The sequence below is a fragment of the Macrosteles quadrilineatus genome, unplaced genomic scaffold (genome assembly GCF_028750875.1).
Source record: "Macrosteles quadrilineatus isolate MER2022 unplaced genomic scaffold, UCM_ALF_1.0 Scaffold_1__1_contigs__length_201487025, whole genome shotgun sequence".
NCBI classification, from domain to species: Eukaryota; Metazoa; Arthropoda; class Insecta; order Hemiptera; family Cicadellidae; genus Macrosteles; species Macrosteles quadrilineatus.
Window position 1 is genome coordinate 143,784,366 of NW_026542594.1, and position 20,995 is coordinate 143,805,360.

The window sequence follows — 20,995 nt, forward strand, 5'->3', positions numbered from 1 at the left end:
AGCTGCAAAACCATTTCGGTGCGTAGTATGAATGCTATTTTTCACCACACTATACCCTATTACCACTATTCACCACTATAATGCACACTGATAGTCAACACAACTACAACTTTAAGGTTATGTGAAGAAATAATTTGAGGAATCAGCAAAAATTAAAATAAATAGTTGCTAGGCAACGGTGACAATAACACAATTCTATTGCAATGCTATGGATTTTTATTGTGTATTTCAAATGCATTCATGTTTTAAGTAAGTAAGCGGACAGCTGATTTTGCGGCCCCGGGATGTAAAAACCTGCTCAGTCCCCAAATTACGATGACAGCTGGCATGGCCAGCAAAACGTTACTTTCAGCCACCAATTAACGTATGTAATACAGCCAAAAACATCATAGTGTGGTGAAAAACTGTTTAAGAACAAATAGATTTTGTTGATAAGATTATTTTATACAAAATCTTTAAAAACTACTTTTCCAGTCACACATGACACATTAGGCTAGGATTATTCTAGGATGCTGGCGTCCAAGAGGCCAGCGTCCGGGACGCTAGCGGGGCATTAAATCAAATGGGGGCGATCATACTACGGATGCTAGCGTCGGATGCTAAAAAAAGCCACCGGACGCTCGAAGCTATTACCGTAGGTGGCATGGTAAGACCTAGGCCCGGGACCGATTTACTTTTTCATTTTGATGTCCCCGAGGCCAAAAACACCATCCGTTCGTATAGATTTAAATATTATATATATGCCTGTAAACGCGATAACTGGAGTAACTTTTGTTCTATTTTGAAGAAATTTTGTTTTGAGGTGAGGGGTGGGATAAACTTGAATGAGTTCGCGAACCAGCATGAACAGACCTTGGGAACGGGGTTTCATGTGCTATAAAAGGGGGTTTGTCATTTTTGTCTAAAAATGTAAAAAAAATACTAAAAATGTAAAACTGAAAAATTCCCAATTTTTCTCTAGACAATTTTAATGAGCTTAAAAACAAATAATATAGTATATTTAAGTGTTTTTGTACAGTTATTAGTTATGGAGAAAATAAAAAAAAGAGTATATTAAAAATTTCCATGTTATTCTTATAGAAAATGTTGTTATGTGTTGGAATTTGCTTGTGTATGGATATATTTTGATTAAACTTGGACGATTTGATTGATACTAAGCTAATAATACAGTATTTTACTAAAAACACACTTTATTAGCCCTCTTAAAGCATCAAACCTTGGTACTCGTTAAACCTAATGTTATTTAAATAGATATAAACAAAAAGTGACTAAACATTGAAATAAAATGGCAGTCCGAGAGGCTAGCATCCCAACACAAATCACGTCATTTTTCGGCTCGAGGTGGGACGCTAGCCTCTCGGACGCCAGCATCCCGGATGCCAGCGTCCTAGTATAATCCTAGCCTTAATCATACATTATACATAAATTAATGATAAGAGCACTTGCTGCTTCTCATAAAGTAACAGTACATACTATTATTTGAAAATATTTAACAATTATTTAAAAACGCCTTGTGTTTCAATCATTTGTCTTCAAAAGGTTTCATTAGAGATTCATAGTTACTCTTACAGAATTTTAGTGACCTATATAGTGGCAGCATGAGATTTCACAATCAATTATCACTGGTAGGTTGTGATGTTATCACCTGGTAAATAGTGTTCTGGCCAATTGCAAACAATTTATCTCAGTGTATTGGTTAATTTAGATGGTTTGATTAGTTTGGATTCAAATAGTAAACATTATAATATAAAATATCAACCATTTGATGTACAGAACAAGTACTCCAGACCTTGATTATCTGGAGGTGGATTCAATCCAAAACTAGCCAATAATTTTACTACAGAATTAAAGTTTTTCCTGATCACAAAATCCTTGCCTCAATGGTCTCGCTTACATAGACTGTTTTATCTAAAAGTGATTATTTTCATGATTTGTGGTAGCTATGGTTTTCACCAGTCTGTTGTCCCAGTTACCTTCATTACCCCAGATAAGCGAGGTTCTGTTTTACAGTAGAACCCCTCAAATCCAACCTTGGCATAACTGACTCCTCAGGATTTCCGAACCAGTGTCCGACCCTTGTTTCCTGTCTGAGTGTGTTCCGTTAACCGAGAGGTCAATCACGAGTGTCACCTAAAAGGGCAAACTCACTGCTGTCTTTAAGATGTGTTCTCAAGTGTTGCCATAATCAAGGTTACAAATTAAAATTATTGTCTGTCCGAGACTGCAAGACATGTTCACGGGTGTTGCCGTGATTAAGGGAGATGATTACATGTGTCACCGAGACTGTAAGACATGCTAACTGGTTTTGCCGTGGTCCAAGGAGACCATTACTGGTGTCACTGAGAGTGCAAGACATGCTAGCATGTATTCATGTGGTTGCCCGAGACGATTACTGGTGTCGCCAAGATATGCTCAAAGGTGTTTCCACGGTCTCAGAAGATGATTATTTGTGTCGCTGAGACCGCAAGATATGCTCCTCCGAATATCCAACCTTTTGGCCGTTGCCACCATGGCCCAATCCTGTCATGGTCTGATATGAGGGGTTCTACTGTACTTTTAAAAGCTAATAACTCTTGACAAGCAAATTGTTTAAACTTTTGTCTTCAATTTTTTTTTTTTTTTTTTTTTTTTGTCCTAGGACGCTAGGCACGAGTTTGGGACTGTTTTTCACATTACTTCAGGCTAGACCTAGGGGTTGCGGCATTATCACTTAGATAAAATCCATTGGTGACTTGGCGGGGATCGAACCCGGGACCTCAGGGACTGAAGTCCCGCGATCTAACCACTACGCCAGCTCGCTCCTTTGTCTTCATATTAGCAATACATAAAATTTGACAGATCCGTAAGATTTGTTTTATTGAGATTCTTCAGTAAAATAAGACAGTGGAAAATATTCAAAAGATATAGTGTCAATAAAGTTAGGAATTAAACATAGTTAGCTTGGCCCCCTCACAAATGGAATGTTATTTTGCCTTTTTCTTGCTGAGCTGGATTTGTTTTTGTTGAGGTTGTCCCCAGCATAACTATGTTAGACACTCAATAAATCTAAGAAAATAAGACAAGTCAGAATTTTTAAACGAGTCTTGGGTTTTTGTGGAAGTGAGATGAGGGATTGAGGGGTTCAGTCAAAGGAGTTACAGATGGGGATGACCCCGACACCGACCCCGCCCTCGTGAGCACACATGGTCGCCACAAAGGACCATGAGTCAGTGGAGGGGTCATAGGCCTCAACAGTGCTGAGGTTGGACACTCCATCGTAGCCTCCAATGGCCCACAACTTGCCCATGTTCGCTACTAGCGCCACCCTACTGCGCATCACATTCATCGGGGCCACGTACTTCCATCTGCAACAGACAACAGAAATACCATTGATGAATCCTCCATCACAGATTGGGCATTGTTCAATTAAGTATGCTACATGTTCCAAATATGTATACATGTATATATCAAAGTTGAGTACAGCAAAAATCTGTTTTGTCACTAACTGCACTAAATTTTGGACAACATTTTTTTTTCATATAAGCAAGTTTGGTTGGTTTGGTTAGGTTATGAAAGTTTAATTTTATAATAAAAAAATTATAAAATTGAATTTAAGACATTTATAATTTTATTTTTAGAAAAGAACTATTTTTTCGATTAGTAAACCTTCATTCGAGTTTTTCATTATCAGCAAGTTTGGCTAGGTTATAACAGTTTAATAATTATGTTTAATTCAAATTGAACCTACAAACGATACGTTTTAACAGTCACAGTGATAGAACCAACAATTTACCACAACAGTTGGGCTATGCTGATGCGCCGGTATGATTCGGAAGCGTACGGCATCGTGCGGTGGAGGGGGGTGTTACGATTGGGAGAGTCTTGTCAATATGATCAGCACAAAAATAAAAAATGTCAGACAGACATCATGAGAAAGCTAGAATCTACGGAAAACAATTATACCAATTTTGATCTAGTACGATCCGGTTCAGTCAGTCCCAAAGCCTTCGCCGTAAACGATGTTTGTGTGTCGCAAATTGGACTTCCAGACTGTGATTCCTATGACCTCGTCATATGCCCAAAATAATGTTTTAACACCATGGGTATAATACTGTTGTATAAATAACTTACCATCAGGGCAATACAAGTTATTTTTCATTGTTTACCCTGTACATTGGAAATATTATGATTAGCTCAAACTTGGTTATTGTTTTAGTTGTTAGGGGACAAATGAAAAATTAACAAACGGTTGAGGTAATAAGCTGGTAAATTTTTAGAATATGAACTTACTTGTCAGATATCGGATCATACATCTCAACAGATTGGAGGAATGTGGCTCCATCATAGCCGCCACAGACGTATAATTTGTCATTGAGAGTAGCTACTCCGAGGCGACATCGCTTGGTCAACATGGGGGTCACTGATGTCCACTGTCCAGTTGTAGGGTCATACCTCTCAACCTGCACACAATATCTTTGAACTATCATAGCAGACTTAAGTGTAGCAACTCTGCGAGATTTAGTATAAAATTTAATCATAGTAATAATACTATTAACTATCAGGGAAAACTCACCGAGTCAAAGATGGATAATCCATCGTGGCCACCGAGAGCGTAGACGTAGCCCTGGAAGCCTATGACACCGCCAGCACTACGATGTTTCAGCATGCTGTTGATGGTGGTCCATGTGTCAGTGTCAGGTTGGTAGCACTCTACTGTGTTGAGGGATGACACTCCGTCATAGCCGCCACACACATACAGTCGATCGTTTAGAGCAGCGGCACCCACAGCACTGCGAACACAACAGTAGGCCTATTTGTCAGGTGTATGGTCAAACCATTTTTCCTTGGTGCTTTTCTGGATTTTGGAACTGACAACCACTCAAAGACTATTAGGTAGTTAGCAGATTAGTACATTTAGGATTTGCCTCTATAATCAATGATGGGTGTGTAACAGTTTTTACAACCAATTTAAAGAACCACATCCTTTGCATTCTCATCCCGTTGTGAAGCACAGGCAGAGCAGTTTTTAAGTAATGTTTCAAGCAAGCAATCATTTAATTAAAACTACAAACCAAAAAATTACCTCCTTTTGCAGTTCATGGGTGACACCTGTCTCCACACTCGTTTGTCTGGATCAAAAACCTCAACCGTAGAGAGTCGCTCGGAGCCATTGTATCCACCAAAAGCGTACAGACGGTTTTTCATGACTGCAACACCAACTCTACTGCGCAACATGCTCATAGCCTCTGCCATCTGCCACCGCCCAACGATGGGATCAAACACTTCCACAGTGCTCAGTGAGTCACCTACAGTACGGTTACAGGCTTTATAACCAACAATTCCCATAAACTATATTCATAAAACTATATTTCGATATAAATAATAATAACCAGTTAACAAAATAATTTAAATAATTATATTAGGGCCTAATTATGTGTTGCTGATAATTTAAATCTAAATTGTACTTAACAATACTATACAAAAAGGGTTTTGCCTCTTTCCTTTACCTTTATAATTTTAAATCCTTCTAATTTTTGTGATCCCAATAGAGTAAAGTATTTTACAATAGATCAATATCAAAATTTAAAGTTTCAAATCCAATGTACCATTTTTAGTGAGTCCTCCAACAGCAAATATATGTCCCATGATGTAGTTACAGCATCGTGGTCGTGTGCGGAAACTCTGAAGAAGTGGCCTTCTTTCTGGCATCAGATGATAATCCTTGGCTTCATCTAGCAGATCTCTGTGGTGCAAGCAAACTGTTTTGTCATCAAGTGAAAACCAATATCTTTTGGTTATGTTAAATTCATATTTTAGGAATATAACGTTTTGAATTTTGAATGTGAACTGCAAAGCTCGCCTCTACCAATAAATATCTTCACACGTTTGTTAATAGATAAATATGCACCTGTTCTTTGATCCTATATCACAAGTCTGAAGGGACTAAAGAAGTCTCTTTAATTGATATTTCTTTTAATTTTTATTTTTTTTTTAATTGTTATTTGTCTTTATAGGAGGTTGTTTGTCTATTATAAGTTTGCATATCATGCCCGTCCACATAGGCCTCACAGCCGCGCGTGGAACTTAACCAGCAAAGCAAGGCGTAAGCCCATACAAACAAGAAATTGAACTGTACTGAGAAAATGTAGTGGTGTATCAGGATTGGAAACCACAACACCGCTGTCATGGATCCAAATTCTGTCGCGCTACCGATTGTCACCAGCTCACCTAGGTTAGATGTTCTATAATTTGTATAACCTAACAACTATCAAATGTAAAGTACCTAACAACATTTTAACCAACTATCTGAAAGTGTAGTAAAACTGTTATCCAGGAATACTCATAAAAATGAATGGTATTTCTGATCAACGATCGAACAGCTACTGACTTGATGTATGTTTCAGCCGTGAAAATTGAATCAGGTTGACTATTGACTGCAGTATTGGTTACACTTGTGTAACTTTACTGAGCTGTATGAAAGAGATCTACTTAAATATATACAGAGGAGTAAAACTTAATACTCTATAACAGATTGTAGTTTTAAGTTTCAGGGTTGTATAACTATTGAACAGGGTTGCATGATAAACTCACTAAACAGTAAACAAAAGGTGAATTTTTTTGGTTACCATTTAATACATTGAGGTTTCAATCAACCTATTGTTATACACATTGTACACCTATTGTTATTAAGAGGTCTATATTCTGTTGGACATCATGGCAATTCAAGTTAGTTTTGAGTCAGTGTTATTAAAGGAATATTCAGTGTTATTTGTGTTATTTGAAACTCATTTCGCCTATTGGGTCTGATGAAGATTGGAGTGTCCAATCGAAATCGATCACCACTTTCCATCTTTTGTATATTTACCGTCTTGTGAGTAACAGTAAAGCGTAAATATATGTTTTAAGTGTTATAAGACGTATCTTTATTTACTTTACGTAAAGGAATACATAGAGGTCCGTTACCTTAATTCTTTACAACGCTAGGATTCAAAATAAATATAAAATTTAGTCCTAATTTGTTGCAAACCTGCACTCGTGAGATGTGCGGACCAGCTCCTCAGTAGCCACACTGTCTGCCAAGTAGTGAGGCCGCAGCAACGGCAGTCTCACCGCAGACAATAGCTGCGGCAAGTCACTGCGGCGGATCTCTGGGCTCTTCTTCACCCACCTCATGATGGCCTCAAATACCTAAACATCAATTCTTCTTTAATTGTAAAATTGACTTCAAAGTTCTGCTGATAGTTTTTTTTTTTTTTTTTTTTTACTTTAAAAGACTATTGAAGAAATTATAGTACAATACTCCTGATTAACCAAGGTTGTTGGGTACCAGACTATTTGGGTTACCGAGAATCTGGGATAACATGGAGGTCGCTTAGTTATTGAGGTTAGGGGTTGCGGTGCAACATTAGAAAGTCAAAATACTGTAAAATATATGTTTAAACAATACATCGGGATCGGGAATAAAAAAGATAGGCCTAATTGGAAATTTCATACAAAGATAGTCTCGTGAAAGTAAAAGCTCGGCTACAGCTCAATTTCCATACTAAATGCTCGATACTCCAGCTGATACTCTAGGCTTGGCTCATCTGCTTGTACACCTCTACTATATTTGGTTCTGGCCTGAGTAAAATTTTTTTGTCAAATTAGTAATATAAGGGTATAATTTGGTTGTTAACAAATAAAAGTTCAATAGTTGTTTATTTTTATTCATAGACTGTTCCTTCTATTTGTAACTTTTAATTGGGTCAGTTTAAAATCAATTTTCAACTGACAAAAACTTGTGAACAAAGTTCAGTTGTACTGTAAACAGTTGGCCCAATCAATTTCTGTTTACCTGCTCCTCAGATATGACATGTAGCTCATCCCGTTTCACAATATCTAGCAACTCGGTGGCACTGAGAGTGAGATATTCCTCACAAAGACTGACATCGTGAAAATACTGCTGCACATACTTGTCAGCTGATTCTACTAGCAACATACATCCCAGTGTGTCTGCAAACTGTCTGATGCCCAGTACATTCTGAGGGTGGAACCTGTGAAATATAAGAGGCTGGTAATGTTGCGGTTTGGGTAACCACTGGGTGCGACATGCGAACTTGCTTTGCTCCGTGTGAGGTTAGCTTTCGTTCATAGACGTTCTCACATCAGTAGTACTTCTTGTCAGTCCGATATAATCGTAATACATATTTTATTAAGGATTAACTTACATGTCTTTAGTTTCCAGGTTTTTTGCCCTAGCTTGTTTCCTGCATTTAGCAGTACGATGGAACAGCTAACATCTGTCAAGAGCTGCTATCCCTACAGGTATTTTTAGTTGAATTACTAACACAAACACTGGAACGTAGTGCATGCTATATTGTGGCTCTTATGTTGGATAGAACAAAATTGAACATTTTCTTGCAACCGCAGCAAATGTTAACACATTACATCAAGCACACAAGAGCTACAGTTAGCACAATGTTTCCTGACCCGTGGAAAGCGTACCTTCAGCACCATGAGACCAGTTGTGTTGTTGTCAAGTTTCCAGTGTAGGAATGCTCACCACCGACTCGGTCAAGGATCGCGTATTACTATTTAGGATTTTTAGAAAAAGCAGAGTAGGAACGGTGTTCCTGTCCCACTAAATTAATGGCTTACTGGCTTAGACAACTTAGGTGGTACCTGGTGACAGTGACAAAGTATGAGTGAGTACTATTATATTTCAGGATTGTTTGGGTTGGTGCATTAGTTTTTGGCAACTGTGTAAAATCAGCAAAACAAAAGATCAGGACAAGGTTATTTTGTTAGTTTGTTAAAATAGTACTGTAGATAGTATAGGCTAGTACCTATAGTACTCTTAGTACCAAACTCTAAAGTAATATGAGTAAAATTAAAACTCACACCTGGTGATCAGTAGACTAACATTAATACAAATGACAATGTTACAAAAATTTGTATAGGCCTACTGACTTTTATTGAAAAAAACTATTTTGGGCAAAATATTTTTTTAATTCAAATTAACTTATGGGCAGATTAGGATTTAAAACGCTATAACTAAAAAAAACCAATGAGCTATAGATAAATAAAAGCTTAGTATCTTACCTCTTTTTTAAGAAATCTGCACAAGCGTTTCTAACTTTGGGTAGTGACAAGAACGAAGCACCCACCATGAGACTCTGCACATTGTTAGTGTTGATGGTCACTCTTCCACTGTAGGCAAAGTTTATAAGGGCTTCTAATGCTCTGGAAAGTAAGTTGAGCTTGTTAGATTATAGGTCATCATACTACTCAGGTAATGACCAGCAGATACAATTTTAACAATAAGTTATTAACTGTAAATAAATAATTAATCGGATCAATAGTTTTAATTTTCTGTAACTGTACTTTTCAGCTAGTCCTACTAATATTATAAATGAGAAAGTTTGGATGTATGTTTGTGACAAGTAAACACGAAAAATACTGGTCGGATTGGGCTGAAATTTGGCATGATGATAGCTCACATTCCCGATTAACATATAGGCATATTCTTATATCTCAAAAATCCTTTTGGGCTCCGCCCCAGTGGCTCTGCAGTTCCCCATGTTAACCTTATGAGTATTCATATTTAAAGGGAATTAAAGAATTTAGCCAGCTGTTTCAACTAAAAGGGTTGGTTCTATGATATGCAAAAGCATTAAAAATTTATAAGATTAACCAACAGGGTTCAGCACTATTATTTTTTTCATTATTTATGAAAACAGCTAATTTGAAGCAGCAACAAAAAACTGTGATAGGTACACAATGAGAACTGTCAAAGTAGGATTGTTTACAGTTATGTTTATGTTTTTAATTTCATGAATAATTTATGATATTTCACGAATTTTTAATAGTCTATCTTTCTCTATTGTGTACGTGAAGTAGTAGAACATTATGGCTATGGTATATGTGTAATACTATCGCATACCGTAAATTTGATGAAGCAAATTTTCTCAAACAGTGTTTTCTCACATCGCAAACGCAAAGATTGGGTATAACTGCAATAAGCATTTTATACTTATTTGCCAACCCTGTACGAAGGACGCGTACTCTGCTAGTATTAAATAAATAAATGTTTAGCATGCAAAATATCAGACCATGGCATGTTTCGCAAAACTGCCGCAGCCCGATATATCAGACCGTGGCGGCAAAAGGGTTAATTTTTAACATACTTACACTGCATCAATTCCATGAATTGTGATGTCCCTTTGTTTACTTTCAACCATATCATGAGTAAACATTGCATGAAAATATGGTATTGTTGCAGCCAAAATTATACGATGTCCACTAAATGACTGATCTTCAACCTAGAAAAGTATATAAAGTCAATAAGCAATGTATTAACAGGGCCCTCTAACAGTAAAAGAGTTGGAAATCGTTGAATGCACAACGGTTTCTAGAAAAATTAGAAACATACACATAACATATTAAGGAACACACTTTAACCACAAATGTGCAAATTGTAAACAACAAAATGTATAAACAAAGAAAAATCAAGAATATATTACCGGATTAAATATCAATATATCGGTTTAATATATTGCTTCCATGATATTATTTTTACCAATGTAAACAATGAATTGAGTTATGATCTCTTTACGTTTGTAGGCTATTGATGTTTATTATTATTGATGTCGCAGACTTAGCGAAATTCCATTTGCCTGATTGGATTTACACTAAAATGTCTCCTTAAAAATAACACATTTATTCCCTATTTAAATAGAATTAGTTTAACGAGAACTTAGGTTTGCTGCAACAGGGAAGGTAAAAAAAGGGTGTGTATAAGTGTGTTTTTTGTTGTAAAATGTGAATACTGTAGTTTAGTAGGAAATGAATGTATTTTCCAAATTTGATCAATCTATGTTCATAAACAAGCAAGAAGCAAACTACAACAGTAGTTGTATGTTGTAGTTGTAGTTGTATGTTATTCTCCATAAGAATAACATTAAACACATTAAATTTACAATTTTTTGGAATTTTTTCCGTAACCATTAGGCGCATAATAACGCTTCAATATACTAAATTATTTATTTTTTTAAGCTCTACAAAATGATTTTGAAAGGAATTGTGAAATGTTGTGTTTTTAGGGTCAAAAATGGGAAAAACCTATTTTTACGCGATAAAACCCCCCATAAACCCCCGTTCCCATTGTCCGATTATGCTGGTTTGCAAACTCGTTCAAATAAATGTATGTTTACACGTTTGTACCAAATTTCATAAAAAATCAGATCATTTTTGCTCGAGGCTAAAGTAATACAACAAAATTGAAAAAAATAAGACAGATGTAGGCTACATAAAGTATTTTGGAAAGTTATGTATAACTGAATTTTAAATATTACATTGTACTGTATGTGCAGTTATTAAACAAATATGCCTACATATTATTTGACACTAATCACTTTATATATTTGCAAAGCTTTTCCCAAATTAAATCTATATCATAAAAGAGGAAGTATGTATGTATGTATGTGTGTACCCTATGGACTCCGAAACCGCTTGACAGATTGTAATGAAACTTTCAGGAATTATTAAGTATTTTTGTGTGAAGTTTGGTGCAGATCCGTCAAAAGGGCTCCGCCCCAGAGGGTTTTAAGGGGTCCAATGTCAGACTTTTGGAACTAAAATGTTTACGAATAAATATAATTTAAAAGCAGATGTTTACTTTCACCAACTGTTTTGTAGGTTTGAATAATCAAAACATTCTGTATTAGTCATGATTTGAAATAGTCCCACACTATTTCCAAAGAATGCAGCACAGAAAACTATTTTACTTTTGGATAAGTCCAAATATATTAAACCCCAATCTCAGCACACCTGTGCACTCAACAATGTTTAAATTCTCCACTATTAAATATGTAAACATAAAAAGTAAAAACCTATCAAAGTATTATAAACAAAATAAAAGGGATGGCAATGCCTTAATATTTTTATCTTTTCTTCTATACCCACAAAATCTAACATAAATTATTAAGTGAATAATAATCGTGCTAATCTCAGGTATTGAAATTCCTTCCAATTTTTCATTAACCCACCCCATTACCATCTTTAAAAGAAGGAACTCCAATAATATTAATGCAAAACTTAAATGCACCCAAGCTGTACAACAGAACGTTACTGACAATTAAAAAAATTACACAATACTTGATTGAAGCGAAAAAGCCAAAAAGCTAAAAAATTATATATTTATACACCTAATGAAATAGGAGAAAAAAATTGTTTATCCACAAGCAATTTAGTAAAATAAATATTCTATTTTTGTTTTTGGTAGGGTGTACAGGGGTAAAAGGGATCAGAAAATCATAGGCCTATAATTCAACTTTAGGCCTGAGTGACACACTCAACATCTGAGTGAATACTTCAATAACATTCAAATTTTAATCAAGTATTAATAATCTCTTTCTTCATACTTTAGTATTTTTTCTGATTATTAAAATAAACTCTAACTTACATAAAAAACCTCTGTCCTTGATTCCAATTGCCCCACACACTTGGGGTAATTGGGATCACAGCTCCTATCCATATAATGCAATGCAATCAGATATGGGGCTATTGGGATATACAACATTTGATAAGCATTCTGGAACAATTAAAATTTTTATTTTATCTTAAATTAGTTTTTGAATTATGAACTTTTTTGTACGGTCTGTCAGGACTTCCTAAATTTGATTTTTTTTTTGTAGATAGTGTAAATACCTAACTAAAATAAAATAGGCCTACTAGCATTTATTCATACCTTTAGCTTAAATAAGAAGTTTCCACATAAAAATAAACGTTTTTCAGTCTTTTTTTGGCTAATTGATATTTTTAGGCATTGATTTAGGCATTGAATCACGGTGATTCCAATTGCCCCAACACCCGTGATCCCAATTACCCCATAATGCAATATTCATTCATTTTCTTCATTTATTCATTTATTTATATTTATTCATTCATGGGGTAAAAGGGATCACAGCTGTAACGTTTTCTTCTTAAGTCCTAGAGCAACTTGGTTTCCAAATTTAGATTCTCCGTAAAAAGTTCATAAAAACTCCATTTCTCATTAGGCCTAAACTTTTTAAAAAACTGGCAGTAATCTAGAACAAAAAGAAAAATTGCCGATCAAATTGATAAAAAAGTTGATTTACAGGCCAAATTTCAAAAATTCATAAAAAATATCTACTTTTTACATTTCAAACAATTATATAAATAGAAAGAGAAAGTTTTAAGCTTTCTAAAATCACTTGGTTTTAATTTTTTTTATAAAATTTTTTATTTTTACATCCCCTGATCCCAATTACCCCGAGATCCTAATTACCACTGTACACCCTATATATTTTTATTATTTATCGTAAAGAACAAATTACCATAAAAATAATGTTGTTAGCGCAGCAACGCACGGATGGAGTAAGTTTGCTGGATTTACTTGTATAGGCCTACTACTTTTAGTTTAGTAATAATAGGCTAGCCTAGAATAATGAACCCCACTGTGGACTTGAAGGCCCCGCCCCAACTTAATTGTCTTAATATAGGCTAAATCAATATTGCAATGTCTCAGTGTCGCTTTGTAGACACGAGTAGCTGCCATATTCTATTTTTATTTCACCCAACCGGCCGATAGTCGACCTTGGTACTCTGAAGATGACTCACGATAGTGTCAATGATTTCAAATACGCACGTTTTGACGTGTCGCCCCTCCCCCACCCACCACCACCCCTACTCCAATCACTCCTTTCTCTTACGGCAGTCTCTCTCAGTTCAGCTATTTGAGCTTAGTTTGATGAGTGATTACGAGTTATTTAGGTGAATATTATGTTAGTGTCCAATACATCCAAAAAGTTAACGGGAGCTCAGCAGAAAAATTAAATAAATAATATTTTCTTACGTTAATTGTATGGATTGATTGTCATCAATTTAAAAAGATTTTCATCAAAAATTAAAGTAATTTAATCCCCGATTCCTGACTCTAGTATTTGTGTAAGGTAATTCAATCTGTTTATTAGGTGTCTGTTGTTGAGCATTGGACCAAGATAGCGGCGCAACCCGCCACACAACTTTGTATAACGAGCTAGCATCACTCAATGTGTTGGGTGGGGGGGCACCTGACAACATCCTGCCCCGGGAGCCAATAAACCGCACGACGGCCCTGAGCAAATTAGATATAATTAATAAAAAAAATTAAGCTAGGGTAAACAAAAACCCTACAATCCAGAATAAGGTTTGGTAAGCTTAATTGCCTTTAGAAAATCGATTTAAAATTATCTTGACCTTATACTTAACTAGAGGTAGCCTATTCACATTAAAGATGATTCAAAAATTAAGACCTAACTTAGTTTTTTTTAGTCGCATATAAGTGTGTAGGATAAAATAAACAAACTATAGGCTAGGTTATGTTTTTTGTGCTTTTTTATGCGTTTTGTTTTTGTTAATTCAATGTGATATTAAGTTAATATTGAACCAAATAAAAAATTGATTTATCGATATTTAATTCAATAATATATTAAAATACAGGTTTTCTGTGGAACTGTACCAACCAAAACAGTAAAATTATGAAAGTAGGTAGGCTATAATAAACTAATTTTCTAAAAAATATTGAATGAATGGATTATTTCTTTATTCCAACAAAGTATTTACAGAATTTGTATACAAATCATTAAAGGGGGAAAAAACCTAGGCTAAGTGAATTTAAAAGAAAAGAATAAAATAAATTAACCTTTGAATTAGCGTACATATTTATAAGGAATAAGCTGACATGGGCAGCGGGCCTGTGCGTCGACTGTAGTTGCGTCCAAACATAACATTATTTTATCAAAATACAAAATCTAAATAAATAAATACTTAACAGAAGATATGACGAGGTGAAAATATGATCTAAATGGAATTACAAGAACAAACCATGTGAAAAAATAATGTACTACATGGCATAATTCATTTAAAAAAATAATATAACTGTAGTAGTGACAGGGATTCTACGTTTTTCAAAGTGTGTCTAAAGGTGGTGGGGCGGGCAGTGGAAAACGAGTCGTCAGAGTACAATGGTCAGGTCGCATGTCGTGTCAGGAGTGTCTGTGTCTATAATCAGCTGTGATGATAAGCTCAGCCTCGTCCCTGACTAGACCAAACCTACCTATTAATAGCCTACTTTAATTCATTTTCAAACGGTAAGTATTTCTTAGACCTAACGGATCTCATAATGTGTCACGTTGAAATTTGAAGGTCTGGTAGGCCTACAGCCCAGAACAGAACTTTTAGAGTGTTAAATGTTTTAGATTTAACTAATAATATTCCATTGTACTTACTTTTAAAGTTACATCACAAAGCTTTCCTTGTCTTCTAATTTCTTCCATCACAGGGAAACCACTTGAAAATAAATCTAACTGTTGAAAAATTATGCATTCTTCGGTTTCAAGAGTGATTGGTTTATTGTTAAATTGCTTCATTTTGTATTATGGTGGGAAAATCCTCCTACATAATAGATCAAACTTAACATAGGAAAGTTATCATTGTTGTTATTTTAAGTTTATTTAATAACTTAATGTAGGCTTAAAGTAAAGTGCCTCGTTCAGACCTGAAAATCATTGCGTTTTGTCTAACGTTATGTGAACTTTCTAGACTAAAAGTGACTTAAGTTCTTAATTTTACATATTGTTTTTACAATATTAATTTTACAATAATTTTTCTATCCTAGTGTAAATTTACAAAATTCAAACCAGTGGACCCAGCAACAACCAAATTTGACACCATTCACCATAACACCAACACCAACACCAACCACAGCCAGAGCCAGAGCCAGCAGCTGCAGTGTGCAGACGATGTCGATTGAAACATATGAGAATAATTCTTTTCTTTTTCTTTTCAGTTTAGGTTTTCAGTCAGCAAGAATCAGGAAACAGCCAGGTGCTGATTGTTGGAGACCGTAGAGTATTAGCATTATTAGAGAGTGTTAATACTTACTTACTTAATACTTGAATACTTGTTGTCTTAATCTTTGACCAAAGTATATCGGATAGATTGCGTCGTTATGCTAATATTTACAAAATTATTATATACAAAACTTGCTTTACAAAATACCATAAAACTTAACACTTAGGCTGTGTTAAGCGTGTCTGTTTCTCAACCTGCCATCAAAGGATCATTTGACAACTCATCAAGACTACAGGGGCCTATTTGTGAGCAAGTTCTTCAGCTCGGTCTTAAACGCTGTACAGTTGAGGTTCCTTAGGTGGTTTGGAAGGGAGTTGTAGATTTTGATAGCCGAGCGGGGGTATCTCCTTAAGGTATGGCTCAAACGGCAGCGAGGCATATCCAGGTCATGGGCCCTTCTTATTCCATACTCGCCTATCACCACGGATCACAAAATCACTAAGGTTCTCCTTTAGCAAGACCAGACTATTGAGTACATACTGGCTCACCACTGTGAGGATTCCCAATTCTCACCAGCTCAGGGGCAAACCACAATATTGAGTATATAAGATTATTAACAGGATAAGACAAAATTTGTTTAGAGATATTTTCTATATTATTTATCGCCGAAACGTAAAGTGCTCACCGATAAGTTACCGGTATTCAGTAGGTCTATAATACAATCAAATAGACCAATTATTTTAGAAAATAAGTAATATTTATTCATCAAATGTCCTACACACCTTTTGTTATAATGCTTGTATATAAATATACTACTTGATTTGCCTGTGCTCGAAAATGAATAATGTGGCTGTCTAGCTGTCTTAGTCCACTGTAAAAACATTTATATGTCTACAATTTACTATGGAGGTAAAACTCTATTTACTACTAGTTTCAAGGAATATCTTTGATTTATTTATTTCAATCAGCTATGTTGCAATATCAGAATTAAAGAACTTCATTGAGATTTGGCCAATAAAGATTTGGCGGTATCAAAAAATTGATACCATGAGTAATACAAGAACACAATTCTCTTTCACACAACTTTAACAAATTATTGGATCAGGAAAATAAAAGGTATTGCGTTATGAAGTAAGATTCGCATTGCTAATTCACTAAATCTTCAGACAACAGAAGTTGTACATTTTGAATGTTTTAGTATTGTTAAAAAACTATAGGTTATAAGTTTTAATTTGCCAAAATAAATTATAAACATATTTTAAGGTTCAAAACTACACAGTAATAAGCATTGCCTTTTCCAGAAAAATAACATATTCATTTGAAATGTTTATGTCAACAAATAAGTGTAGCAGAGCAGGTTGAGTGAATGTATGTTTGTGTAGAAGAGGTTCATACTACCTGCCGCCTCAGTAACCCACCGTTTCGAATGGTGGGCACGGCCCATTTTCCACCACACAGTGCGCTATCCAGTAGAGAGTATTGAGAGTATACATTGGTATATAACAAGTAAAAATGACTGTAATATCTAATACTGTGTTAGCTCACCCTATAAAAGTTAAACATCACTCACTGATTATGTCTTTACTGTTGAATCAATCGTCGGGATCATCTCGTCAATGATTTTACTGTCACTGCTGCAAATGTCATTTCCCACATTAATAACAAATCTCTCAGTCATTGCATCGATAGCTGCCATGTTGACCATATATATGTCCTGGTCCTGCATGTCCCAAACATGCTCGTACCTTTTTGACTTTCTTCAGAAGTTATGTGTTTCCTTGCTGAATTCAATGGAGTCATTTTTCTGAGACATAATTTTTCGCAACACCCTAGATAATTTCTATAGGGTTAAAATCTGGGTGGTAAGGTTTTAGACATACCAAAACAGTTGTGTAAAATTGGATCTATGCAATACATTTTACTGTCTTGATCATCTCTCCTGTTTTGCACTGCTGCTTAGCATTTGTTGTATAAGATATGTCAATAACCACTACACTTTTGGGAGGAAGATTTTGAATATTTTTTTCCTAAAGCCATTTGTTTTTAATTAATCAAATGCGTGGGAAACGGACTTTCGGCCTGCGCTGCCCCTGACTCGGCCTGGGCTGCCCCTATTGTGTGTTGTAAAGGGTAGGTTTCTCGGGAGCAGGTACCTGACCTCAGCTTGCACTTTACCCATTAAATCCCAGGAATCTCCCAGAAATACTTGTGGGGTAGTAGTCAGGGTCGTCGACACAGGAGGCATGGGCCAAGCCTTCTAAGAAATACATTACTATTGTTCTAGAATATTACTGTAATCTTTGGCATTAAAGATTCAGGAAGTGATGGTGTGATGGTGGTAGTGAATATCCGCCACAAATAAACGTCGTTTTGTTTCAACATTTAAAATACAAAAATATGTAAATGTCTACTACATATAATTCATCAGTTATGCTTCTTTTTATGGGATATTTTGATAGTGATTTTCTAAAAAACTAGTTTTTATCGATAATTGTACTTGGAGAAATACAACTTTTTAAACATGCTTCGCAAACAAGTGAACCACTCTAGGTAAAAGATAGTTGAGGAAAAAAATTGTTTAAAGTCAAAGACATCAACTGTCTTTGCTTTGAATTGTACATTATGTTTCTTGTTTTAAAATAAAACTAAATCTTTAGATAAGGAATTCCATTTAATGAGCTACAAGTAAGTTTGTTTACTAAAACATTGTTTACAAAAAACAACATAATAATAATTAAGAACCATATGACTTTATAGTCATATGTCACATTATGAAAGATTTCAATGTAATTGTTAGAACTTGAGTTCTTTATTTCGTTTGCCGCACACGCTAAATATAAAAATAACAGATTTTCGTGTACAGTAGTAAAACAATACAAAATAGTGCATTTTATCACTAGAGGGTGCCTGTTGAACTGTATTGCGAACAATTTAAATGTAAAATACCTGTAGCAATTTGAACTTGAATTCTTTATTTCTTTGGCCGTGTGCGCTAAATATAAAAGTAATTGTGTAAAGTACCTAGTAAAAGAATATAAAATTGTGCATTTCATCACTAAAGGGTGGCTATTTAACTGTATTACGAAATATTTAAATGTAAAATACTTGTAGTAATTGGAAATTGAATTCTTTATTTCGTTGGCCACGTACGCTAAATATAAAAGTGTTCAGTAAAAGTTAATTTTGACACATTTCCTCTGATATTTTACCTAATAAAACATTAAATTTAATTCTACCCAACTGATTTTTTTTTGGAAATACAATGTTGAATTATGTGTTCCAATTATTATATTGCAAATTGCATTGATTGTTGAATGAAATTCACAGATTCATATTGGATTAGATATATTATTATATCTAAATATATTATAAGATGAAAATGTTATACCAATTAAGCGAGATATATTGAAATATACAGGATGAGTCTTCTAAGGTGTCCTAAACAGATTGCAGACAAACGGCTTGACATACAGAGATGAAAAAAAAAAACTTTTCCCCACTAATTCATATACAAGGAACAACGTGGTTGATACCAGGGTTAGAATCTTAGAGTTTTCAAATGTAAACGTGCAGGACTGTATTGAAAAGTGTATCTGCATCCACTAATCTCCAGTACTGCACGTTTAACATAGGTTGTATATGGGCAATTGGAGTTTTTGGTTAATTACTAGAAAACTACTAAAGATGGGTTTAAATTTATAAGTTTTTTTGCAATACCTTCAAAATGATACGCCATTTGACATATGTTTCTATTTAAATTTTTTTATTTACATGGCTACCAATATAAAAAAAATCATTGAAAAAATATTTAGTTTTTAAAACTTTGACATATTACATATAATATTAAAGCAGAACTCACGAGGATTAAGAATTTTTAAACAGAACGAAAACAGGTTTAGTGGTTTTAACAGGGTATTCTGTAAATATCAATTAATATTTTCAATACAAATGGCCGCCATTTTGAAACGGATAGAGATAAAGGAGTTCTGTTTTCACTAAATTGCTTGTCTAGTTTAGAGCTAAAAACTATGCATAACATGACATATGTTAAAAAAACTTTTTACGTTGTTCCTTGCGTATGAATTCGTGGGGAAAAGTTTTGTTTCATCTCTGTAAGTCAAGCTGTTTGTCTGCAATCTGTTTAGGATAGCTTAGAAGACTCACCCCGTATTTGGTTGATACTATGGAGTTGTCTTTTGGATTTCGTTGGAATTATTTTAAATGTGACAAAAATAATTTTATTTTGGATCTAAGTCTAAATAGACGCCTCCATCTATAAAATAAATTGCCTTTCCGGATTTACCAAAAGGATTATGACCAGTTAAATTAATAAAATTAGAATTTCGCTAATTCATTGTTGTTTTGTTTAGCATAGTTTTATTTTTATTTTATTTTAAGCCTAACAACTCAATTGTATCTGTTTGTCTGATATGGGTGTGGTTGTTTGTTCATTTGTTACGCTTAAGCACCATATTTGTTACTGTAAAAAACAAGTGTACAATTATTGTTAATCAAAATGTTTAATGGTATAGTACCTATGAAATGGTGAGGTGGTGTTAAGCAATTTTTAACTAGGGTAGAAAGGAGTCCTAAATAAAAAAAAATAGTTTTCTTCATGTTAAGTGGTCTGGAAATTCTTGATTTACTCAACGTTTAAATTTGTTTCAATGTTTAACTCCTATGGCAAACAAGTCTTAATTAACTTTTGTCACCACAGATCGTTCCACATGACGAATTTTACGAAAAATTCGGTAACGTGAAAGTAGTTAAAATAGAGTCACGCAATTGCTTTTTTTTGTACAGTAATAATAACATTTTTAACATGCAACCGATTGTTATTTTTAAGTATACATGTATACGTCGTATAAACATTCTGTAAAAGTTAAATTCATCGTATAAATGCTTTTTCAAATAACGTGTACACGTTTCGTGTAAATAATTTATTTAATTTATAAATGGTTTATAAAACTTTAATACATATATTATGTAAGGCGGATGTTGTCCCCACCTTCTACAGTAGCCTGTCTATAAAAACTATAACGTCTTTAACTAATATAATGGTAAATTTATACATACACCACTGTTTTGGTATCTTTAACTTTTTGGGCTGACCCATACGTGGTCAAATTGTCGTTAAAGTCGGTTAAAAACTGTTTAAATGAACAATTTCAAGCTCGGTGTT

At 34.5% G+C, this 20,995-nt stretch overlaps 1 protein-coding gene across 3 annotated transcripts; it reads right to left on the reverse strand.

Annotated features, from left to right (window-relative positions):
* Positions 1 to 1,189: 1,189 nt before the first annotated feature.
* Positions 1,190 to 15,746, reverse strand: LOC128986101 (kelch-like protein 18). 3 transcript variants are annotated; one of them, XM_054406243.1, is made up of 11 exons: positions 15,660 to 15,746; positions 15,249 to 15,414; positions 10,150 to 10,280; positions 9,061 to 9,201; positions 7,814 to 8,012; positions 7,007 to 7,167; positions 5,586 to 5,722; positions 5,063 to 5,285; positions 4,553 to 4,769; positions 4,270 to 4,439; positions 1,190 to 3,344 (listed from the first exon to the last, which is right to left on the reverse strand). In XM_054406243.1, the coding sequence occupies exons 2-11, from the start codon at positions 15,387 to 15,389 to the stop codon at positions 3,122 to 3,124; spliced, it is 1,743 nt and encodes a 580-aa protein (XP_054262218.1). In that variant the 5' UTR covers positions 15,390 to 15,414; positions 15,660 to 15,746; the 3' UTR covers positions 1,190 to 3,121. The 3 variants fall into 3 exon arrangements, with proteins under 3 accessions (XP_054262218.1, XP_054262228.1, XP_054262210.1); XM_054406253.1 differs by having other exon boundaries at positions 15,649 to 15,703; XM_054406235.1 differs by having other exon boundaries at positions 15,249 to 15,715.
* Between the last annotated feature and the right edge of the window lie 5,249 nt (positions 15,747 to 20,995).

Coding starts and splice junctions, on each gene's coding strand:
- LOC128986101 (XM_054406243.1), bottom strand. CDS start 15,389: ATGAAGCAATTTAACAATAAACCAATCACTCTTGAAACCGAAGAATGC. Junction 8,013..9,060: donor GCAGATTTCTTAAAAAAGAG/GTAAGATACTAA, acceptor TATATTTCACAG/GTTCCACCCTCAGAATGTAC. Junction 4,440..4,552: donor GATTATCCATCTTTGACTCG/GTGAGTTTTCCC, acceptor TATTGTGTGCAG/GTTGAGAGGTATGACCCTAC.